Source organism: Schistocerca serialis, chromosome 2, assembly GCF_023864345.2.
Source record: "Schistocerca serialis cubense isolate TAMUIC-IGC-003099 chromosome 2, iqSchSeri2.2, whole genome shotgun sequence".
Lineage (NCBI taxonomy): Eukaryota > Metazoa > Arthropoda > Insecta > Orthoptera > Acrididae > Schistocerca > Schistocerca serialis.
Window position 1 is genome coordinate 1,130,270,979 of NC_064639.1, and position 26,322 is coordinate 1,130,297,300.

At 38.9% G+C, this 26,322-nt stretch overlaps 1 protein-coding gene across 1 annotated transcript in view; it reads left to right on the forward strand.

Annotated features, from left to right (window-relative positions):
• The window catches only part of LOC126458589 (hepatocyte growth factor-regulated tyrosine kinase substrate), a 119,763-nt gene extending 101,755 nt beyond the window's left edge, over positions 1–18,008 (forward strand). The window contains exons 13-15 of the mRNA XM_050095728.1: positions 10,541–10,673; positions 10,823–11,002; positions 17,130–18,008. Of these exons, the coding sequence (XP_049951685.1) occupies positions 10,541–10,673; positions 10,823–11,002; positions 17,130–17,605 (789 nt within the window). The 3' untranslated portion in view covers positions 17,606–18,008. The remainder of the gene's footprint in view (positions 1–10,540; positions 10,674–10,822; positions 11,003–17,129) is intronic.
• The last annotated feature ends 8,314 nt before the right edge of the window (positions 18,009–26,322 follow it).

Genomic DNA, 26,322 nt, shown 5'->3' on the forward strand with positions numbered 1-26,322 from the left:
CTCATTGGGAGAAATGTATTTCTCGCCAAGGTGAGTTGAGAAATATGTAGACATGAAGAATAAAGATGTAGAATGTCAATAAAATTTATTTTATTTAAAAATCTGTAAGTTTTCACACACAAAAATCAGCAGGCATTACTTGTCAGCACACCCTCGTACAGCTGGTTGAGCCTACCGAAGGATGTGATGAGCTCCCCCTAGAGCTACTAATTGTAGCAGGTCACTACTGGAAAAATTGTAAGGACACAGTATCGTATGAGAGTATCTCCATAAAGAGGACCAGTAGATACACATTTGAGTGTTTATTTTCCAGCAAAGAAAGGGTGCAGTATACTTGTGATCCTCTTTTGGCCACTGACAGAGCTGGTGTGAAAACCAAAGCAGCTAATGCCACTACATGTGTGTTGCATGTAAGGTTTGATGCATTTTTCCTCTTGGCAGATGATCTGCAGGCTTGTCTTGTGTGGACAGTCCCTCCACTGAGATGGCGAAGTATACTTGTTAATTTCTGTGATCCGGTTGTGTACTTGCATACAAAAGTTTTTGAAGTACTGGTCTTTGGCTTGACGTGACTTGTGCTGGACTGCTGTTGAAATCGCTCATCAATATTTTATAAAGTTTTAATCTTCAGTTACTTATTTAAAGTTTATTTGTGTTAATATTTACTGTAAAAGTAACTTACTAGTGGATTTTCCTTAATCTCGGTCTTTCTTCATTTGTTACTGGCTCGAGTGGTCTGTTATTCGTGAGTGTGCTTACGTCGTTCAGCCACCTCATGCCTCAGTAGTGTGTTTACATTTTGCAGCGCGCAATTGCAGCTGTAGCAGCTATAAAGCCAAGTACTGACAAACTTATTTGTGCACTGTTATACAGTTACTAAATTTAATAGTTTTCAGAGGTGTTTCGTGCTGTTAGTGGCGAAATAATGATTTAATAAACTTTTGTACTCAAACAAATGTCACATGTAATTAAAAATTATGTAGGAAAGTTAATCTAACAGCAATAGAGAGTTTTTTAAACCTTGTCAAGGAACAAGAGTGGCAGGATGTTTATAGTGCTGATAACATAGATGATAAATATAATGCTTTCCTTAACACATTTCTCATGCTCTTAGAATGTTGCTTCCCATTAGAATGTTCTAAATTGGGTACTAGCAGTAATAGGTAGCTCGAGTGGCTGACTAGTGGGATAAGGATATCATGTAGAACAAAGTGCGAATTACATCAAAATGTTAGAAGTAGTCACAATCAAGCTACAGTAGCCCATTACAAACAGTATTGTAAGATGCTTAAAAATGTCATTCGGAACGCAAAGAGTATGTGGTGTGCAATTAGAATAGCTAATTTACAGGATAAAATTAAAACCCATATGATCAGTTGTGAAGGAAGTGTCTGGTCAGCAGCACGAGGTTGACGATATAAAGTCAATTCGTAGTAAAAATATTTCTGTTACTGATAAATCAGATATATGTCCAGTGTTTAACAATCATTTTCTGAGCATTGCTAGTGAATTAAATAAAAATTTAGTTTCTACAGGGAATCGTATAACTTTCTTGGTAAATGCCTTTCCGAGATTGACGTCTTAAATACTCCTCTGTGGTACAGACAAGTGGGAGATTGAGTGAGTAATTGAATCACTGAAGACTAAGGACTCTCATGGATATGATAGTGTGTCGAGCAGAATATTTAAGTACTGTGTTGCACATGTTATCCATATTTGTAATTTTTAGTTTAGGAATGGTCGGTTTCCCGAATGATTTAAGTACTCAGAAGTATAAAAAGGGAGAAAGGGATAATGCAGACAATTTTAGACCTATTTCTATGCCATCAGTGTTAGCTAAAGTTATTGAAAACGCTGTGTATGTAAGGATAATTGATCATTTTATATCACATCAAATGTACAGTTCAGCTTTAGAAGTCATTTAACAATTGAAAAAGCTTTATTCTCTTTTCTCTGTGAGGTACTGGATAGGTTAAACAAAAGGTTTCAAATGCTAGGCATATTTTCTGATTTAACTAAGGCCTTTGATTGTTGCGGTATATTGATAATTTTTACTTATGGACCGTCTGACAGCAACTGAATAAAACACAATTTTAGTGCCATACGCGTTTCACCTTTATTTTCTGCAAGGCATCATCAGTGACTTGGAATATGTACATATGATAGCTATTTAATTTACATTTTTGTCTCTGTGCCTATAGGTTATAAACAGTTCTGGTGGTTGGTATTTCCTATTAAGCAGTAATGTTTTGAACTGTACTTACAGGTTGCGCAGACAATTTCTTGCATATTACGCTCCTGTTGCATTTTTGGTGTTGTTCTTCTCCTTATGAATGCCAATTTGCGGTTTTTCCCCCACATTCCACAGAACTATGAACTGAACGCTTGTTTGAATGCAATGTTTTGGTTTCTGTTGCCGATTATCAAATGTTTTTGCCAAAGATCGAATGTTATTGCCAAACTTTCGAGTGTAATTATTGAAGTATCTGTGGTGTGTATGTGTGTGTGTGTGTGTGTGTGTCCAGATGTGTGGGGAAGAGTTTTTTTGTTTTATGTTATCATTTCCTTTATTAAGTGTAGTAGGGAGCCTGTGCTGATATGTGTTTGTTCATTTATCACATGTTTGTTTTCTGCTATGGCTTTCTGGATGTGGAAGTTTTCTTGTGTTTGTATAAGATGTTTGTCATGGTTGCTTATTCTCATTATTTTCATTTCTTGTTCCGTGTTTGTAGGATGATGGTTATGGTGTTTTAAATGCTATGCAAATGTGGAATGGTTTGTTTCATACTTCCAACATCTGATACGTTCTTTGTATCTTGTTTCAAAACTCCTGCATGTCATGCGTATGCATACTGCATCACAACTTTGACATTCAAGTTTATATTTTCCTGATTGTTGGAATTTCTCCCTCTTGGTAGCTGGCTGGCTTAGGTGTGATTGGAGAGTTTGCCCAGGCTTATATGCTATTTTGAAGCCCTGTCTCTTTAGGATGTTTGCAACTCTGTGTGTTAGTTTATGTGTGTAGGTCATGGTGTACCATCTGGTTCTTTTCTGTGTGGTGTTGTCATTGCGTGTGTTTGTTGAGTGTGTTTGTAAGTTTTCAGCTTGTGAGTTCTTTTGTATTCTGGAAATGTTGTTTTTGTTTTGTATTTGTTTTTATTTTTTGATTGAGCCTGTGTACCACATGTGTATCATATCCATTGTTCCTAGCTGTTTATATGATTGTGCTCATTTCTTGTTCATAGTTTCTCTTGCTGAGTGGGATTCTGTTTAATCTATGTTATCATGTGTCTTAGTGCTGCAAGGTTCTGGCTGTGGGGGTGGTTGGATGTGGAATGTATTAATGTGTCTGTGGCTGTTGGTTTTCTAAAGATGTTAAATGTATGTTTGTCATTTTCTTTTTTTGTTGTAATGTCAAGAAAATTTGATTTTCTTTTTCAAGTGTGAATTTTATGTTCTGATGAGCTTTGTTTATTTCTGAATGGAGTTTATCTATTTTTTCACTTGGCTCATCTACCAGACAGATAGTGTCATCCACGTATCTGTACCAATATATGATTTTGAAACTTTCATTAGTGGTTATCTTCTCAAATATCTGATTTTCTAGGTGACTGATGAAAATGTTTGCTAGTGTTCCTGATATTGGGGATCCCATGGGCAGTCCATCGCTTTGTAGATAATATTCTTTCTCAAACTGAAAGTAGTTTTGTTCAGTTGTCAGTCTGAGCATATGTAATGTATTGCAAATACATAGAAAGAAACATAGAAAGAAGGATCCTTTATTGTATGATTATATGATAGCGGAACAAACACTGGTAGCAGTTACTTCTGTAAAATATCTGGGAGTATTCGCGCGGAACGATTTGAAGTGGAATGATCATATAAAATTAATTGTTGGTAAGGCGGGTACCAGGTTGAGATTCATTGGGAGAGTGCTTAGAAAATGTACTCCATCGACAAAGGAGGTGGCATACAAAACACTCGTTCGACCTATACTTGAGTATTGCTCATCAGTGTGGGATCCGTACCAGATCAGTTTGACGGAGGAGATAGAGAAGATCCAAAGAAGAGCGGCGCGTTTCGTCACAGGGTTATTTGGTAACCGTGATAGCGTTACGGAGATGTTTAATAAACTCAAGTCGCAGACTCTGCAAGAGAGGCGCTCTGCATCGCGGTGTAGCTTGCTCGCCAGGTTTCGAGAGGGTGCGTTTCTGGATGAGGTATCGAATATATTGCTTCCCCCTACTTATACCTCCCGAGGAGATCACGAATGTAAAATTAGAGAGATTAGAGCGCGCACGGAGGCTTTCAGACAGTCGTTCTTCCCGCGAACCATACGCGACTGGAACAGGAAAGGGAGGTAATGACAGTGACACGTAAAGTGCCCTCCGCCACACACCGTTGGGTGGTTTGCGGAGTATAAATGTAGATGTAGATGTAGATCTGTTATTTCTTTTATTGCATCTGTGGTGAGGTTGCTGTGGGATGAGAGATTTTGTTCTATGATTTCTATTGTTTCTGTGATAGGGATGGAGGTATACATATTTTCTATATCGAATGAAATCAGTGATGCTGTGTGTGGTACGTGTATGTTCTGTATGTTTTCTATTAGGTTTCCTGTGTTCATCACTGTTCTGTTGTTTTCTACTTTATAGTGTTACTACTTTCGGTTGACTGCGGAGTGTTGGTGCTTGTGTATAATCTGATGGCAATAGTAGATTTCCCAACTAGGGTTACTGTTAACAGTAAAAGTCTGACAGATAATATATTTATAGGTAAGTCTAAATGCAATGAGATCACTGTACATCCAATCCTTGGCCTTTCTGATCATGGTGGTCAATTGCTTAGGCTCAATTACATCAGTGTGTGCAACAGTTCCGAGCATTCTTGCAAATCTTTTAGGATAATAAATGAACAGGGCCTTAAAAAATTCAATGACAGCCTAAAAGAGAGAGATTGGAGCCTAGTTTATAGGGAAACATATGTAAACAAAAAGTACAATTCATTTTTAAATGAATTCATGTCTGTATTTGAGTCATCTTTCCCAAAAAGTAGTTAGAAATAGTCATATAGGCAATGCCGAGAAGTCTTGGATCACTACAGGGATAACAACATCTTGTAGAACAAAGAGGATGTTATACAGTTCTCTCAGGACTTGTAATGATCCAAAGAAACGACAACACTACAAACTGTAGCATTCTCAAGAAGGTTATAAATAAATCTAAAAGTATGTGCATAAAATCAGAAATTGAAAGCTCAGAAAATAAAATTAAAACCATATGGAATGTAATAAAGAGGGAAACTGGCAGACAACAGGGAACATGTCTCAGGTAGAGATTAAAACAGGGGACAGTATCATAAAGGAACCTGAGTTGGTTGCAGAAATATTTAATAACCACTTTTTGAGAGCAGCAGAGAAGACAGGCTGTAATGGTTCTATAGAAGAATCATTGTCCCTCCTACAGAAAGCTATTAGCAACAGAATCCCACAGTTATCTTTACCTCCAGTTACTGTAAGCAAAATCATAAGAGTAATTAGATCATTACAAAATAAAAATTCTGCTGGTGTGGACAATATTTCTAGTAAAATACTGAAACACTGTTATAAATTTGTTAGTCCCGTCTTATGCAACATATACAATACATCCCTATAAGAAGGGATTGTCCCTGACAGACTAAAGTTGGCTGTAGTGATTCCTCTCGTTAAAAAAGGTGATAAAAGCATTGTTACAAACTATCACCCAATATCCCTATTAACTACCTTCTCGAAAATTCTAGAAAAACTCATGCAGAGGAGGATTGTAGACCATCTCAACTTCCACAGTATCTTAAGCAAAAATCAGTTTGGTTTTCGTGCCGGTCTTTGTACTGAACAGGCAATATTCTCTTTCAGCAACCAAGTTTTGGAAGCTATTAACAAAAAAATGTCTCCAGTGGGTACTTTTTGTGATCTTACGAAAGCCTTTGATTGTGTAAACCACCAAATTCTCTTGAAAAAGGCAGAATACTATGGTTTAGGTGGCACTGTTGGCTTGTGGCTACAATCATATCTACAGGATCGGAAGCAGACGGTAATGCTAAATGGCTCTTCTGGAGAACCTGCCTCGTCTGAATGGGGCACGATAACGTGTGGTGTGCCTCAAGGCTCCGTTTTGGGTCCACTGCTTTTCCTCATATTTATTAATGACCTTCCTATTTGTTCTGAGACAAACAGCAAATTTACCCTCTTTGCCGATGATACAACAATTCTAATTGATGATTTGATTGATGACGATCTTGAACAGACTACAAATACTGTTTTTAATGACATCTTAAATTGGTTCTCCTCAAATGGTCTCTCACTCAATGCAGATAAAACTCATTATATGAGGTTCCATACATCACAAAGTAATCTCGATGAAATTCACATAAAATGTAGAGATCAACAAATACATAAAGTTGTATCTAAAAACAAAGATGATGAGACTTACCAAACAAAAGCGCTGGCAGGTCGATAGAAACACAAACATACACACAAAATTCAAGCTTTCGCAACAAACTGTTGCCTCATCAGGAAAGAGGGAAGGAGAGGGAAAGACGAAAGGATGTGGGTTTTAAGGGAGAGGGTAAGGAGTCATTCCAATCCCGGGAGCGGAAAGACTTACCTTAGGGGGGGAAAAGGACAGGTATACACTCGCACACACACACACACACACACACACACACACACACACACACACACACACATACATATCCATCCGCACATACACAGACACAAGCAGAAAATGTCTGCCTGTGTCCGTGCGCGCGCGGGCGGACATGCGCGCGCACACCCGTTGTGGGTCAGGATGAAGCTGGCTAAGGTAATGAGGAAAGAGGTTTTAGGTAGGGTGGCAGGTGATCGGCGTGAAAGGAAGTGCTCCATCGCAGCAAGGCCCTGGACGTGCGGAATATTTGTGTATAAGGAAGTGGCATCAATGGTTGGGGGGGGGGGGGGTTTGGGGGAGAGGGTGGGGAGTCGTTCCAGTCCCGGGGGCGGGGGGGGACTTGCCTTGGGGGGGGGGGGGGGGGGTTTGAGAAGGACGGGTGTGCGCTCACACACGCGCGCATGTCCGTCCGCGCGTGCACGGACACAGGCAGACATTTTCTGCATGTGTCTGTGTATTTGCAGATGGATATGTGTGTGTGTGCGAGTGTATACCTGTCCTTTTTTCCCCCCTAAGGTAAGTCTTTCCGCTCCTGGGATTAGAATGACTCCTTACCCTCTCCCTTAAAACCCACATCCTTTCGTCCTTCCCTCTTTCCTGATGAGGCAACAGTTTGTTGCGAAAGCTTGAATTTTGTGTGTGTGTTTGTGTTTGTGTGTCTATCGACCTGCCAGCGCTTTTGTTTGGTAAGTCTCATCATCTTTGTTTTTAGATATATTTTTTCCACACGGAATGTTTCCCTCTATTATATTCAATACATAAAGTTGAAGATACAAAATTCCTGCTTACATAGACAGTAAATGTAATTGGTCAGTTCACATTCTTCATCTATGTAAAAAACTTAGCTCGGCAACATTTGCATTACGGGTAATTTCTTCAGTGGCTGAAGTCGACACCATTAAGGTTGCCTACTTTGGCTACATCCACTCATTGATGTCATATGCTATCATATTCTTGCAAAAAAAGTTTTCACCATCCAAAAAAAAGCAATCAGAATAATGTGTGGGGGTCCATCAAAGACACTCTTGCAGGCACTTGTTTCGGAAGACAGGTATCCTAACAACTGCCTCACAGTATATTTTTTCCTTGCTGACCTTTGTGTGGAAAAATTATTCTGTCTACCAAGACAACAGTAAATTCCATGGCTATAACACCAGAAACAAAAACAATCTACATTTCGAAATGAAACGTCTCTCTGGTACAAAAAGGAGTTTACTACTCCGGCATTAAGCTGTTCAATGCTCTACCACTACATATCAAATGTGTTCATACAGAACGGTCAAAATTTAAACAAGTTCTCAAAGATTACCTGACAGAGAAATCTTTTTATACTGTGGATGAATATCTGAAAGAAAATGTATACCATCGCTAAACTTACTGTGTCTAGAAGTAGTTCAATTGATTTTATTGTGCATTGAGCATTAGCACACTTTTTGTAACAACAAATTGACTGTACCTGTATTTACTCTTGTAGGCCTAATATCTGATTTAACTTTGTGCTCTTATCTTTAACCTTTATTTGAAACTCCTTTTTCTGTTAAATGGTTGTTATGTTATCTAGCTGACGTTGTATCTATTACTGTATTTATAGTATGTCTTACTTAAACTATGTACAATTTGGCATTGAATTGCCCTTTGTATTTATTGTAGGTTTAAATTGAAACCTGTACAATTTGACATGTTCCATATCCTTGTGATTGACTCACTAACTGGATCTACGGAACAAGAAATAAATAAATAAAATAAATAAATCTGTGTTATGTAGTATTTCTGTTTGAGAGTGTGTGTTCAATGTTTTTCAGTGTTTGTTTCACATTTGCCTGGAATCGTGTAGTTGGATCTGAATTCAGTTTTTGTATGGTATTCGTGTTTATGTATTCCTTGGTTTTTGTGATGTATTGCTCTTTATCCATCAGTACTGTTACATTTCCCTTGTCTGCTCTTGTTATTAATGTGTTATTGTTTTTAACTTTTGTTTTAACCTTTTCATAGTGGCTGCTTCTGTTTGTTTGTTCTTATTGTGTGTCTGCTGTGTTTGTTTTATTATGCCTTTTATTTCTTCTTTTAATAGTTCTCTTGTCAGTCCTATGTTTATTTCACAATGATTTTGTGGTTCTTCACATGTAAGGATGTGTTCAGTTTCTACTATGAGATTTTCTATGTATTGATAAGGGTAACTCTTCCCATTCTAAAAGGACATTTTTGGCTCAGAAACGGGCAGTTTGGGCAATAAGTGGTGTAAGTTCACAAACCTCTTGTCAACCCCTGTTCACGAGTTTGGTATTTTTACGTTGGCCTCTCAATATATATATTCCTTACTGTCATTTCTTGCTAACACTATTAGCTTATACCCAAAAATAAGCAGCTTTCACTCAGTTAGTACTCAGCAGAAATCAAACCTGCATTTGGATCAGACTTCCTTAACTCTTGTGCAGAAAGGTGTGCAGTATACTGCTACATCCGGTTTCAATAAGCTACCACTCGAATACAAAAATCTTAGCACTAATCCAGATGCTTTCAAATCGAAACTGAAGAGTTTCCTCATGGGTCACACCTCCTGTCGAGGAGTTCCTTGAAAAATTAAGCTGATTCTTGTTGCATTGTTGATTGCATTTACTTAAACTTATGGATTGACTTTTATCGAATTCATAAACATTATGTTTTTATCTATTACTTTTATGTTCTAATTTCATGTACTGACACGTCCCATGACCTCTTGGAGATTTGCTCCTCAATTTTGTCTGGAACTTGACTTGTAAATAAATAAATAAATAATAACTCCATGACCTTGAGTCACCACACAATCAGTCAAAAGAGTTGTGCTACGTATATCTGTGGTGCTAACCTTGCATTAGTAATGTATAAGTCTCATCCCATTAATCCTACTTGCAGTTTATCATGGCAGTGTAAACACCCCCCCCACCCTATTGGGTGATAGTCTGCTTTTGGTACACATCAGTTGGATGAGGAACTCAATATTTATAGGTTGGTGGCACACTAGACCACACCGTATGCATGCTCGGAAGTGTCACAGAAAAACTGGTTGCAAACGCTTCCACATTCAGAGTTTTTGATCCATCTTGGCATATAAATATTTGATACGAAGGGCATGCATGAGTGCATGCACATGCTCTAGCTTGAAATAGAATTATTCTGAAAGCTAGCAAGTTTTCTTCTTTGTATGTGCGCCTGTCAATGACTCAACGGTTCTGCTTTTCGGTGGTGGTCTCCTTTACTCCTAAAGTATTTACATTATAACAAAACTGTATTAAAGAAAAAAGTAAAACATTATATGTCACATGTCTGAAGAAATTCCACCATTTAGTTGCTTGTAATCAATGTGCAAGTCCTCTTGAATGTTTATAGACATCTTTAAGATTCCATAAGTTCCTGTCTCAAGCATTTTGTAGGTTTTCAGCATCTGAAAATGTGTGGTAACAATTAGTAAATCATTTAACATCAGGTAAAGTACAGCTTTGTTTACACAGAACTTGTAGACGCAAGCAGTTACATAACACGAGACACAGGTACAAATCCAGAGATGCCGTTTTAGCGAGCGATCCTCTCCCCCCCCCCCCCCCCTTCCCCAGTTGTGACAGTGATAACACAGCATGTGTTGCTAAATTACGCACTACTACGGATGTGAGTTTGTCATTTAATTCATAATGTTTGCAGGCATTTGTTTAACGAATCTGGAGGCATAATTGCACCAAGAAATAAAATGTGAAGCCTTTCTTCCATCTTTCTGATCTTTCCTTCTTAAGCATCTGTGATTATTGGTGTGTTCTAATTTAAATACTGAAATATTTTCATGTAACTGTGCACTGACACCACGTGGTCTCCCACTTTTACAGTACCAGCGACAGTTAGCTTTGCAGAGAATACAAGAGCAAGAACGAGAAATGCAAATGAGACAAGAACAACAGAAGCAGCAGTACATGAGGGGATCACTGCCCTATGGAATGCCACCATACGTGGGTGCACCAGGTATAGCCCTACTAGTTATTCTATAACTTACTATTTTCTATATGTCTTCTTGTGCTTAAGATGTCAATTTTTCTAATTAGTTCTGATTATATTTTTCATTCAGTACTGTGACTAAACTATAGTTCCAAATGATGACTTCGATATTTTAGGTCCTCACCAAACCTATCCTCCATCGGGGCCTGAGAGTTCTCCTGTGCATACACATTATGGACCGCCTAGTATGCCACCTGGTGGGCAGATGTTTACTGGGGCACCACCACCAGTAACAACAGGCGCACCAGTTCAGGGCCCACAATCATTTCAAGAATATCCACATTATACTTTGCCAGGTAATTTTTTCAATTGGTTAGATGAACTGTTTTACATTATAATGAGCTTAATTGAAATGACTTTAAGTCTTTTTTTTACATTCATTTGACATTTCATTACAAACTTTAGTACCCCTGGCTCTAATGCAGTGCAGAACGTACACTTGTCAATTATGCATGATATGTAAGGTTTCATTTCAGTTACTGAAAACCATGGACAAAATAAAATAAAACTGGATGGCTATATTTTATCACATCTCCTAGCTCCATTTGATTACAATCTCTTCAGTAAATCTTTAGGAACTCTTGATGAAGCAGGGTGTAAAAATGACAGCACTAGTGACTGCTGCTTGACTATAACTAAGTTGCGAGGGCCAGATTTTATAAACGATGCCCTAGTTACAAGCCAGCATAAATCACTTTGAAAGGGAGAACATTATGAGAAGAAATGGCCAACTGTCCCTGCATTTAGAGGTAGTCATAAAATACTATTATCACCTCAAAAAAAAGTTAATTCATTAATTTCTAGTTTGTTTACATATCTATATGGGGCAGCAAAATAAAAATGAAATCTATGGAAAAAGGTAAGTAAACTGCTTATTATTTCAAAAGTAACTGTGATGACTGCTAATACATTTACCCCACTCTGAGACAAGACTGCTCACTGCCTTCATGGAAAACTTTTGCCACTGGCTACATAACCAGGCACGACGTGCACCTCTTCAACTGAAGCAGATTGATGACCATGACTATCTTTCTTCAGGGCTCCAAAAATATGGAAATTGCATGGGGGGGGGGGGGGGGGGAGATCGGGACTGTATGAAGGAAGTGTAAGGGATTCCTAGTGAAACTTTTGCAGGGTAGTCGAAAAACCTTGACTGCATACGGGCAGTCATCATTCTGCAACAGAATGAAAGTTTCGACTATGCTGCAGAAGTTTCACTGGAAAGTCCTCACATGTCCTCCATACAGTTCCAATCTGTCCCCGTGTGATTTCCATGTTTTTGGAACCCTTAAGAAAGATGTTGGTTGCAGCTGATCTGCTTTGGATGAAGAAGCAAACACCTGGGTACAATCGTGGTTCCTTAGGCAACTACAAACATTTTTCCATTAAGGCATTGACCACATTGGGGTGAATGTTATAATGGTCATGGCAATTGCTTTTCAAATAATAAGCACTTTACATACTTTTCCCTGCCTGTCTCAGTTTTATTTGATTGCCCCTTATACAATGCCGGTACACACTGAATTCTCCAGGCCACAGCACTGTCGCATGCTGCTAGAGGAGCCAAAACAAAATGGCACAGCCCATTGATAAGGTGAGGTATTGTGTAGTAATTCATTCTCAGCCCTGGCAGAAGTGAATTACTGTACAGTACTTCATTTCAACAACTGGCTGTCACATTTTGTTTTGGTTTCTGTAGCAGCATGCTACAATGCTATACTGTGGAATTTTTGTGTGTACCAGGATGGCAAACAAAAAAATATTAACCCCCTCGTGGCTGCAAGGGCTGAGTGTCCTGCCCACCGTGTTTGGCTGATGGGGTGAATGTATTGTCCACCTGGCTGCAGGGCAGCTGACTCAATCAACAACCGCTGCAGGCTATGGCCACTGTCGGCTAATATATCTTCCCAGTGCATGTACAAATACTCTTTATAAAATCAATATCGCCACTGTAAGGTGGTTGCAGTTTCTGATAACTACTATACTAAACTCCACTTTCTGTTGTAGTTTCACCCTGAGCTAAGAAAAAGGTACCTTAGAAAAATGATAGAAACTTTTGTATTTGTTACTAAAAATTCTATAATATTTTTGCCGACAACCCAATACAATTTCATTAACATCGAACAAACATGTTTCAAGGTATGGTGTTTTATAAGAGAGCAGTTCATACTGAAGATGCTCAGAACTCAAACAATCTTTACTCTTGTCATAAATAAATAATAACTATTGAACTTTAAAACAAATATATAGCCTGATGCAGAATTTAAAAAGGAAAATTTTGGTGTAATTCATTTTGTGGTAGCCTAATGGCTCATTTGTAATTAAATCCTAAGCTCTGTCCTCCAGAATAAAAAATTCAATCTGCTTCCTGCCCACTGATTTCTCTTTCCGTTTGTCACATTCAGCTCAATTTAGTTTTGTGGTTTCCCATCCTCATTTTTGATGCGGGCTTTGTACTGCTGCTGGCTATGTTAAAAACCTCCATTTTCTTTCCTTTTTTGTGTTTATTAATTTTACTTTCCTTTTCTGGAAACATACACACTTAGAGAAATCACTTAAGATTTCCTTAGTGTGTGATATTTTTCAGAGTGTGGCACCATGCAAAGAGCAACATCATACTTTTTGCATCATTTGCATGTCATTTTTCAATGTGAATTAGCAGTACATATTACACAATGTCTCTGCAGAATCTCTTGTTTCTCTGAGGAATCCTGGATAATTCCTTCTTTATTTTGCAGTCAAAATGGAGTTTCTTGTTTTATTGTCCGTGGAATCTCAGTTTTACATGTTTGTCCATTAGATTTATCCAGCAGGTGGCAGATTAGTTCCAAGTGGAATTTCACCAGTGATGTGTTCCATTTATTTTTTTATTCAAAAACTGTCTTTGCATTCAGCACACCCAAGTCAGTTTAACAACTTCATTGTCTTTTGGATGCACTGTACAGAATTTAACATCGTGTCCGGGTTATCAACTTAGTGTAGCTCACCACACAAGTGGATCTCTGTTTTCTTTGGCCGGTTTTATATTCCTTATTCTCAGTTTGAGAAAAATCTGGTCTTTTTACAATTGAAAGCATCCAGACTTCTTGATTGTCCATCCATTTTAGAACCAACAATATTTCACAGGACTTGACTTGATTTCCCCCTTAGTCCGTTTGTCAACAAACGGTGATAAATGTTTCATGTTTTTCGTACTGTTCCAGTGACATTAGTAAATTTCTCATGGAGCCTAGGGAATAATTCTGGGCTTAAATACCAATTCTCTAAATAAATAGTGTGACCTTTGTTAAGGTTTGGTAATAACAAATTCACAACCTCACTTGTTTTTCTCCATTCAGCATTTCCAGATTCCTGTAGCAGCACCAATCTAGAATATAATTAGTTTATATGCAACAAAGAAAAAAAATTAAATACTATAACAGCTATATATTGCTTTGGTATATATTGCTTAAATTGGAGCCTTCCTTTGAAAAGTAGCAGACATTCATCTATTACTGCATTTTCAAAAGGGACTGTGGCCTCACAAAATTCTTTTAATGTGTACTCTACAGTGAGCTGTACTTTTGCAAGAATATCTTGAGATGTGGCCAAATTGTCATTAAAGAGCAATAAATACAGAATCAGTTTGTACAGTGAAAATATTTGTGTTTAAAGCAAATAATCTGTTGACCGATATTATCTCACTTCTAACTTATTAGTTGTTCACATTAGCAGGGAACACGCCAAGAAGTAATAAAATTCTGCAGGCTTTGTATGCTTCCATCATGCTAACCTGCCGGGTACTGTCATTTTTTCAGTAAGAAATATGTAATAATTATTTATCTCTTTACAAATGGCAGAAACAAACTCAGATTACATAAAATAAAAAGTCTAAATGACTTGTTGAGTCATTGAAGTTGATTCATACAATGATAAATGTGTTCACAAAATGGTGGCATTTTCCCATACATCATTTTTTTATGTATGGGAAAATTCCACCATTTTGTGAACACATTTAGCACTGTATGAATAGACTTCAATGATTCAACAAGTCATTTAGACCTTGCTTACTATTTCACCTTCATTTCTGTATTTCTGTCTCCAGAAGAAAAATCTTCTGAAAAGTTGCTGGTAGTGTTGAAGAATCAGCAGTATGTTCACACATATACAGATCTTCATCTGAAGAAAGGTTGAAAGTATCATTACTGTCTTTATCAGTGCTTTTATGAGGATTTCCTTGATTCTCTTGTCTGATGAATTATATCCCAATATTGCAAAGGCTAATGTTTCTTTTCATCAAATGTGGAAACTGGCCCAGTGCATGACTAGTAAGTAGAAAGGGCTCAGGAGGAGGTAAAAGCTGTAGTGCTCTCCAATATTGCCAAAAAGAGCAGATAATGACAGTCCTGGCAGGAATTTTAAAATGCAGACAACAGCAAGTTGCCATTCTGTTGTGCTTATTTACAGGGTGTTTAAAAAATGACCGGTATATTTGAAACGGCAATAAAAACTAAACGAGCAGCGATAGAAATACACCGTTTGTTGCAATATGCTTGGGACAACAGTACATTTTCAGGCGGACAAACTTTCGAAATTACAGTAGTTACAATTTTCAACAACAGATGGCGCTGCAAGTGATGTGAAAGATATAGAAGACAACGCAGTCTGTGGGTGCGCCATTCTGTACGTCGTCTTTCTGCTGTAAGCGTGTGCTGTTCACAACGTGCAAGTGTGCTGTAGACAACATGGTTTATTCCTTAGAACAGAGGATTTTTCTGGTGTTGGAATTCCACCGCCTACAACACAGTGTTGTTGCAACAAGACGAAGTTTTCAACGGAGGTTTAATGTAACCAAAGGACCGAAAAGCGATACAATAAAGGATCTGTTTGAAAAATTTCAACGGACTGGGAACGTGACGGATGAACGTGCTGGAAAGGTAGGGCGACCGCGTATGGCAACCACAGAGGGCAACGCGCAGCTAGTGCAGCAGGTGATCCAACAGCGGCCTCGGGTTTCCGTTCGCCGTGTTGCAGCTGCGGTCCAAATGACGCCAACGTCCACGTATCGTCTCATGCGCCAGAGTTTACACCTCTATCCATACAAAATTCAAACGCGGCAACCCCTCAGCGCCGCTACCATTGCTGCACGAGAGACATTCGCTAACGATATAGTGCACAGGATTGATGACGGCGATATGCATGTGGGCAGCATTTGGTTTACTGACGAAGCTTATTTTTACCTGGACGGCTTCGTCAAAAACAGAACTGGCGCATATGGGGAACCGAAAAGCCCCATGTTGCAGTCCCATCGTCCCTGCATCCTCAAAAAGTACTGGTCTGGGCCGCCATTTCTTCCAAAGGAATCATTGGCCCATTTTTCAGATCCGAAACGATTACTGCATCACGCTATCTGGACATTCTTCGTGAATTTGTGGCGGTACAAACTGCCTTAGACGACACTGCGAACACCTCGTGGTTTATGCAAGATGGTGCCCGGCCACATCGCACGGCCGACGTCTTTAATTTCCTGAATGAATATTTCGATGATCGTGTGATTGCTTTGGGCTATCCGAAACATACAGGAGGCGGCGTGGATTGGCCTCCCTATTCGCCAGACATGAAGCCCTGTGACTTCTTTCTGTGGGGACACTTGAAAGACCAGGTGTACCGCCAGAATCCAGAAACAATTGAACAGCTGAAGCAGTACATCTCATCTGCATGTGAAGCCATTCCGCCAGACACGTTGTCAAAGGTTTCGGGTAATTTCATTCAGAGACTACGCCATATTATTGCTACGCATGGTGGATATGTGGAAAATATCGTACTATAGAGTTTCCCAGACTGCAGCGCCATCTGTTGTTGAAAATTGTAACTACTGTAATTTCGAAAGTTTGTCTGCCTGAAAATGTACTGTTGTCCCAAGCATATTGCAACAAACGGTGTATTTCTATCGCTGCTCGTTTAGTTTTTATTGCCGTTTCAAATATACCGGTCATTTTTGAAACACCCTGTACCTGCTCCTGCACCTGGGTGTGCCTTAGTGACCTTAGCCTTCAGGTATTCCTTCTTTTCTAGCATAAACGAATGCCCTTCACATCTGGACATTCCACCAGCGAGGTGTACGTGTACACCCGTAGCTGTCTGGGCATTCTACCTGCTGGGCATCTATATATGCCCATAGTTGTGAAAGGGTTATTTACATAACTTTAATTTCCCCCCCCCCCCCCTCCCCAAGATATAAGTAAATCTTGGATAACCCCACACATTAGCACTGTGCATAGATATCAAATTAGTAGAATAAAAAATTAATTTTTAATAATTATATGAACTTCTTTTGCATTGGATCTGTTTGTATTTCTTGTTTGATGTGACTTTAGATGTTTTAATACTTTGACTGTTTCTAAAGCAAGATTAAAGTAAGTAGGTATTTGAACTCTTCTGCAGGTATACCAACAGCTCAGCCACATTCATCACAGCCTGTTCCAGTACAGGGACCACCAGGACCACTCCCTCAACTTGTTCGTCCACAGCAGGGTGCCCTTCCTGGAGGAGTCATGCCTCCTATGGGTCCAATAGGACCCCATGGGCCAAATCAAACTGGGCCTATGCCTCTGCCTGGCCAGGGTGTGCAAGGACAGATGCAGCCTACTCCCCCTTTTCATCCACAGCCTAATTTGCCAGGTCCACCAGGACAAGGGCCAAATCCTCAGATTCAGGGACCACCTTTGCCTATTCAGAATCATATCTCACCTGGACAGTTTGCTCCAGGGGCACCACAGCAACCACCTGGGTCTTCCTCTGGCAGTCCTCAACAGCCACAACCACAGCAGCAACAACAGCCACAACAACAGCAGCAGCAGCAGCCTTCACAGCAGGATCAGAAACAAGATCAAACTGCAGAACTCATAAGTTTTGACTGAATTGTATTAGTATTTAGTGTTTGTTAATATAAATTTACAATTTCTGTTTGGCTGCTCTTACGTAACTCAAAAAAAAATTATAAGTGGTAGCAAATGATGAAAATAATGATTGTCATACACTCTGATATTTTTGACAATCTTATAACTTTCATGCTCAGTATGTGGCCCAATTCATAAAATATTGCTTTATTTGTATATATGTATTATGTGCCAGATAGTGCAGTGTTTCTTGTATTTCTTAAAACATGCAAATGAAATACATGCTACAATATTACTTCATTAGAGTTTCCATGTTGTAAAATATTTCACCAGTTACTAGTTCTGTCACATTTACTGTTTTTTGTTCTTCCTATTTCAGGATACAATTTGTGTCACACGTCTCCATTACTGAGACTACTTATAAAAATGTGAAAATCAAGATTTGTCATAATTTGGATATGTTTTAATTATAAATAATCAAACCACTCTCTTGTATCCAAAATTGCTTTCATTTTTTACAGTTAATACTGACTGCAGTTTGTCTACCTGTGCATTAGTATGAACTTATTTGATCTGTCATACCAAAATCTTCTTCAGGAATGTGCACACACATTCTTTCACACAAGCAAGCACACCTCACTCTCGCATGGCCTCCATCTCAGACTGGAATGCAACTGACATGTAGAACGGAAGCAGCAATCTGGAGGAGGTGGGGAAAGGGAAGGAATAGCAGGGTATGGGTGGGGGGAGAGAAAAGTGCTGTGCAGTAGAGCTTGTAGGAGTAGAGTGCCAACAGGCACAGTTTCAGGTGGCTGTGGAGCAAGGAGGTGGGGAGACGGTGAGTGAAAAAGGAGAAGAGCAAGGAAGGGGAAAGATAGGCGGGTACGTTAGCAGAGGGTGGCACACAAAGAGGGTGGGATAAATTATGAGGAGGTGGTGATAAGACAGAGGGTGTGGAAACTGTTGGGTGGAGGATATGGAAACAGTAGATAACAATAGGCAGTAACAATAGGTTGAAGCCAGGATAATTTTGGGAGTGGGGAATGTACTGTAAAGTAACTCCCATCTGTGCAGTTCAGAAAAGCTGGTAGTGGAGGGAGGATCCAGATGGCTCAGGTAGTGAAGCAGCCATTGAAATCAAGCATGTTATTACACATTGTGCCACAAGGTGGTCTACTTTGCTCTTGGCCACAGTTTGGCAGTGGCCATTCATCTGCCAGTGCACCAGCATTCCTTCCCCTTCTCCTCTACTCTCCTTATTCGCCACCACCTCCCTACCTCACAGCCCCCAGGTGCTGCGCCAGTTAGCAGCCTAGTACCTGTAAGCTCTGCTAGACAGTACTCTTCTCTCCCCCACCCATACCCCGCTATGCCTTTCCTTTCACTTCTCTCTCCAGAATTCTGCTTCCATTGTACATGACCTTCGCATTCTGCTCTGAGTTACTGCAGATGGCAGTCGTGTGTGTATTTCCTTTTCTTAAGAAGGCTTTGGCCGAAAGCTAATGTGTAACTTTCTTTTCGGTGTGCTTGTCTGCAACTTAAAGTGTCATCTTTACGGTAAGTAGAAATCTATCTTGTCCTTATATTCTTAATATTCCAACCTGGAATTTACATTGTTTGATACTCACTGATGGAATTTATGTATGTTATCATGAGGTCACTATGGTAACCTGAACAAGGCAACGTTAGTGTTAGATTCGGCCAGATGCCCTTTCTGTCATCCTCCTTCCCTGGGTGGCCCCTCTTCCTGGGTGGGCAGAATTTGTGTAACCCATCTGTTTGCACCCACTGCTATCCCATGTGAAATACAGTGTGTGAACATTTTCAAAATGTTTACAAATTGTGTAATTGCAGCAGAATGTTGGTTAGACCGGTATTCACCTAGTTGGATGTAGGGAAACTGTTTTAAAAACCACATCCAGGCTGGCCAGCACACCGACCTTAATCATTAATCTGTCTGGCGCTCCTCGAATCCCGGAAGTGGCGTGTTAATGCACGCAGTTATCCGGGCGAATAATGTTTTATCTACACTCTGAAACCACTGTGAAGTGCGTAGCAGGGAATACTACCCGTTATATGACTTATTACTCATACTTGTGGTTTCAATCACAGCACTTAAAAACTTTTGAGCAAGTTGTAATAAGTCAAATATTGTCTCTGTGGTCCATAGAGAATTATTGTATATTTCTGCCAATATGTGTGAGTGATATTCTAAGATGGATTGCACAAGTGGTTTGTAAATATTCTTCTTTGTAAATTGATTGTTTCCCAGCATCGTACCAATGACCCAATCTGCTATCTGTTTTACTTAGAGCCTATATGATAAATCCATTTCATATCCCTACAAATTGTTGCTCCAAAGTATTTGTATAAATTGACTAATTTTTGAACAGTTAAAGCAAGTTGTCAGTCTTTGAAATCTTGTCAAGATCTCATAGAATAGTTGTGTAGTTTCTTTTTTTTCGTACTTTATCATAGGTATCTGCAAAAAGTTTGCAATGATTGTTCATTTGTTAATATGTGTTGATGTGGTACTGAATCAAATACTTTATGGAAGTCAAAAAATACTACACCTACTGGATTGCCTTGATCTAAGATAAGAATCTGCAATGTTAATCATTAAAAACTGTGCATTGCCCTTTTGGGATCCAGGCATGTTTAATATAGCATTTCTTTACCAACGACCCTATTCTTTGTTTTTCATCTATTGTACAATAGTTGCCATTTCTTTACGGAGCCTATTCATCATGGAAAATCACCCCTATCAATATGCATTCAGTACTTGATCAGTTGTTCTTCTACATGCTCCTGCCCAGTAATAAATATTTTGAGGCCCTATGGTAGAAGTATGAAAGGACTGCATTTTTATCTAACTTAGTAAACATGTGAAATTTCCTTCGTGTTTGAGTTGGCGTTTGTACCTTGTTGCTACAACTGCCCCATGGTTACTGATCACCAAGGATTGCAAGTTTGCCTGGATGTTCTCAAAGAGATTGGATGTATCTGTAGCCATTAGATCTAATATACCTCCACCATGAGATTGTTTTTTAATTATCTTTCCAGGTAATTTTTAGATAAGGCATTTATATTACAATTTGCAGGAAATTATATCTGTCAGCTGTTGGTAAAAGCAAGTAATTTAGAGATATGACAACACTGAGGTATTGTGTGAGAGATGTGTACAAAATACAATTAATTGAGGTAGACACACCGAAGCAACCATGCCCAGCTCACTGCTACTGTCAGGGATATTCTCTCCCCAATTCTACTACAGTATTGCTTCATGGGATGTCTTGTCACACCCACCACTTTCAAAACTATAATGATGTCAAACAATTGTTGGACGATTGAAGTCCAATGATGACGGTATGATTTGGGAACATACTCAGTAGTGAGCTGACTATTTTGCTAAAGTTTGCAGTTAATTCTGGGAGTAAGTCTGGTGGTCAGTTGAAAAATGGAATTACAGTTTTATGCAATTTCAATTTTTATCTCATTGGAATTTAATTTCTTGTCTGCTGCGACAAATGTACAGTACCTAAATTCCATTAACCTATCCTTTCAGTATGTGTTCAGATTAACTCTAAAAATTGCAGTGCTATCAATTTTCTACTACATTAGTCCATGCAGTGCTTATGTGGATTTATGGCCACAGAACCTGAATGATATGTAAAGGAATGAACACCTTTAAATAACTTTTAATTACTAGTGTTTCCAATTTCGTACTTTTTTTCTCTAGATAACTGGCAGCACTTTTAAAGGTCCAAAGACTGTTGAAATTATTTGTATAACTTGTCTTGTGAATGTGCATTCTGAGCCATAAGTGCCAGCAAAGAATAAATGTAATGGCATTTGTCTGTAAGACTTGAAGAGAGAAATTATTGTGGGTGCCTACTGAATTACCTTTACAATTGAAGTTGTGTATCATTACAGTTACTCTTTAATGTCCTTTATGGCAAAGAATAGATGTTTCAGGGTAATTCCATAGAAACAGCTAGTCCCCCCCCCCTCTCTGCCATTCTTTATAATCTGCTTTAGCTAGTGCTTTGTGACCTTCTTGCGAAACAATCTCATTTCAGTTGAAGAGTTTAGGTTATCAGTTTTGTACAATATCATTGCTGCTCAATTATTTGTTAGTGGACTGAATGCTTTGCGAAACTTTGCCGTGTTACGCAAGAAAATTAGTATTCAAAATACATCACGGTTGTTCTTTACAGGTTCAAAATAATGAGAGAATAAATAGCAGCCTGTGCTTAAGCTTTTTGATTAGGTTGTTGTTGTTTGTATTCCATTTCAATTTGTAATCTATCTCGAATTGTTGTCAATAATTGATGTAAATGTTTACTACATATAGGTCTTTAATCTTAGTCTGGAGTGCTATAATGTGGGCCTTGGATTGAGAATTAAATGTTTGCTGCCAGCTAGTTATATTATTGTCTGCTTTTCTGCAGTTGACTTCTCAATTGATCAATATGTTTGTCATCAGTGAGGAATACAGTTAAAAAGACACTTTTTAAATCTTCCTGGCAAAGTAAGCAGCAAATTAGGACTTGAGCTCAGATCTGCCTCCAGGCTGTGCCCAGTTGAAAATGCTATTCAAGTACTCCACTCATACCAACCCACAGCTTCAATATACATCTTCTTCCTTCACTCACTGCCTAAGTTAATGTGGGACTAAAGCAGCCACCAAGGTTTGTTTATGCAATGGATTGATAAAAAATCTACTCACCAAGCAGCAGCAGGAGAACATTTCTGACCTCTACGCCTTTTCTTAAACCACACCAATCCTTTTCCTTCACCCCACTTCCTTCCCCTTCAACCTTTGTGCCAGAAGAAGCAGCCAGTGGCTCTGAAAGCTTTCAAATTGTAATACCTTTTATTATGTATCTTCTTAAAAAGAGGCATGGCCTAAGGGAGCGTTTAAATATGCAGTGTCATACATAGTAGATCTAAAACAAATCCTTGCCAGTCATAAAATTCTCAGACAGATGGTAAGCCTCATTATAGAGTCTTGCATATTTCAGACACTTTCATAAATTTCATCATTTTTCCTCTCCTTGCTGACATCGATCTTAAAGTTGCAGTTGTAGATCTAGCTTTTGCCTAAATGCTACGCAGCTAAAGTCTCCTCTATTGTTTCAGACTTGAAGGTAAATGAATAAGTATTTGGAATTTGCTCTTATTGTCTACATGTTGGCAGTACAGTTTAGTGTGCTTGCCAGCTGCTAGCTGGCACTACTCTGTTCACTTGTGGCAAGGTTCACCATAGTCACATTGGTTGGCTTTTGCACTTGTAAACACGGCTGTGGCGTGTGTTGTTGTTGTTGTTTTATGTCTGTCAGTAGTTGAAATCTATAGAAGACTTTCAGCACAACATACAGTCAATGTTTATCATCAAAAATGATTACTGGTTGACTGAATAATATATAATTGGCCTAAACAAGTGTGTCACAGTCACAGTTCTGCCAGGGATGGTTCAAGAACATTTTCCCATGCAAACGACTTACCATTTGGCGCCCCCCTTCCCCAATTTCCATCTACAATTTCACCCATGGCAGTTCCACAGTTAATTATGATACAAATTATACACAAATCTCGCCTGTCTTAGAGTGGTACCCCAAGCCACCGCTACTGATGGTGATATGTCCTGTATAGAAGTCTTACTAGTTGTGGTGCCTCTGCTGTCTGGGCACCCCAAGTAGGTTTGTGTCACTTGAACCCTGAACCAGTCATGTCATCCATCACAAGCACAATTTTTGTAAAGTCTATGAAGATATGTCCCAAAACAACTTGAGGATCTTTGTAATAAAATAAGAGAAATCAGAGACACAACAAAAGATTTAAGTGTTCCTTTTTTTTTTTTGAACATGCTGTTAGAGAGTGGAATGGTAAAGAAATAGTTGGAAGGTGGTTTGATAAACCCTCTGCCAAGTACTTAATTGTGAATTGCAGAGTAGTCGTGTAGCTGTAGATGGAGGGTACAATTGTAACTCTGTAAGATCCTGTCAGCACCTGCTGAAAGTCATTCTAATGAAAGTGAAATGTTCTTGAAATAAACGTCACTGGAGATGAAACATAGGTTCATCACTTTGAACCAGATGATACGGAATAGAAAAACCCGGTATCTCGAGCCAAAATGAAATTAAAGAGTCAATCCTCTGCAGGAAAGTGTTGCTCGCAGTTCTTTTAGGATCCACAAGGGCCAGTTCTGGAATATTACCAGAAAAAGCGGTCATCAGTTAACAGTAAATGTTAGTCATATGCTTTTTGCAATGAGCTGAAGCCTGCAATTTGTTACAAATGTTGAGTTCTATCATCAAATGAAGTTCTTTTTTGCGTGATAACATGCATCCACTTATCATTGCCCATGTTGTTTCCTAATATGCATCTGAAGGTGTTGCAGTAAACGGTATACAGCCTGATCTAACCCTATCAGATTTCCATTTGTTTGTTCCACTTATAGATATTGTAATAGGCCATCTATCCATCTCTGACGAAGAGGCGAAGGAAACAGTGTATGTGTGTCCTGTTGTGCAACCGAAAGACTTGTTTTGAATAGTATTGGAAAACTAATGTAAAAATGGACAAAGCACATCGAAAAGCAAGGTGACTGTGTTTTAAAAAATGTCGTAAATTTTTTTTATTAATGGTTTAAAAAATAATAGAAATGTTGAGCATACGCTATTTTACTTAGCCTCTTAACAAATCAACAGAAACAAAATGAATGTGCCTTCGTTCCTACTCTTCCCCCCCCCCCCCCCCTTTCTCTCTCCCCCGTGTTCCTATATTAATAGTGAAAGGCTAGAGGGAAGAATGAGTCTCAGTAAGCTCCCTAACAACTCTCATTTCCCAGATTTTTCTTGATATGATCATTTCGCAAGACATATGTGGGAGGAAGTAATATGTTACCTGACTCTCCTCAGAACTTACACTCTCAAAGTTTCAACAGTTTCTGTGATGCACATTGCTTCTCTTGTAGCATCTGCCACTCGAATAGCTTGAGCATCTTCATAACTCTCAAACGACGAGTAAACGATCCTGTAACAAAACGCACCACTCTTCACTGGATATCCTCCATTTCTGCAATTAATCCGAGGTTAGGATACCAGACCGATGAACAGTACTCAAGAAATGGTTGAACAAGTGTTCTGTAAGATACTTCTTTCACTGATGAATTAGATTTCCCCAAGGAATCATTCTGACATCTGCTTTTTCTAATATTTGCTTTATGCTGTCATTCTATTATACATCACTCCACACGATTACACTTAGGTATTTAAGGTAGTTACTGTTTCCAGTTATTGTTGCCAATAGTATGATCTAAAGGTAGTGGATTTCTTCACATATTTATTCAAAATATGTTACATTTATTTACATTCAGAGTCAACTGCCAATCCCTGTAGCAATCATCGATCCTCTGCAGATCTTCCTGCATTTTGATAGTCTTCTGGCATTGCAGCCTTCCTACAGACAACAGCATTGTGTGTGAAGAGCCTCACAGAGCCACCAATGTTATACACTAGATCATCAACATAAACTGGAAAAGTGACAGCACGGAACTCCCAAAATTACCTTTACATGTTTAGATTTTGTTCCGTTAAGAACAATATGTTGAGCTTTTACCTTCATGTGAGACTTTTTCCGATCACAAATGTGGTCTGATATGCAGTAGCCTCATACTTTGTACACTAAACAATAGTGTGGAACTGTATCAAGACCAGGAACATAGCATCAGCTTGGGCACATTTGTATAGTATATTTCTGGATCTCGTGGATGAACATTCTGAGTTTCAAAGATATCTCTTTGTTGAAGTCATGTTGATTTTCATGGAGGAGACTACCATTCTCAAAAAAACAACATAATGCTTGAACATGCAACATGATGTCCATAAAGTCTGGGTATATAGGGAATTATAATAAATAATAATAATAAAGCACATTTTACTCGCTTTAATGTTGTTGTTGTGGTCTTAACTCCGAAGAGCGGTTTGATGGGGCTCTCTATCCTACTCTAACCCGTGAGAGCCTCTTCATCTCTGAATAACTACTGCAACCTACATCTTTGTGAATCAGCTTACTGTATTTGTCTCTTGGTCTCCCTCTACGATTTTTACCTGCCACACTTCCCGCCAATACTAAATTGGTGATCCCTTGATGTCTCAGAATGTGTCCTGTCAACTGATCCCTTATTTTGGTCAATTTGTGCCACAGATTCCTTGTCTCCCCAATTCTGTTCAGTACCACCTCATTAATTATGTGATCGACCCATCTGATCTTCAGCATTCTTCTGTAGCACCTCATTTCAAAAGCTTCTGTTCTCTTTCTATCTAAACTGTTTATCATCCATGTTTCACTTCCATTAATGGCTACACTCTAACAAATGCTTTCAGAAAAGCTTCCTAATGTATATTCCCTTCTTCAGAAATGCTTTTCTTGCCATTGCCAGTCTACATTTCATGTCCTCTCTACTTCGGCCATAATCAGTTATTTTGCTGCCCAAACAGCAAAACTGATTTACTATTTTACGTGTCTTGTTTCCTAATTTAATTCCCTTAGCATCACCTGATTTAATTCGTCTACATTCTATTATCCTTGTTTTGCTTTCGTTGATGTTCATCTTCCTTTCAAGATGCTGTCCATTCCGTTCTGCTGCCCTTCCAAGTCCTTTGCTCTGTCTGAAAGAATTACAATGTCACCAGCAAACCTCAAAGTTTTTATTTCTTCTTCCAGAACTTTAA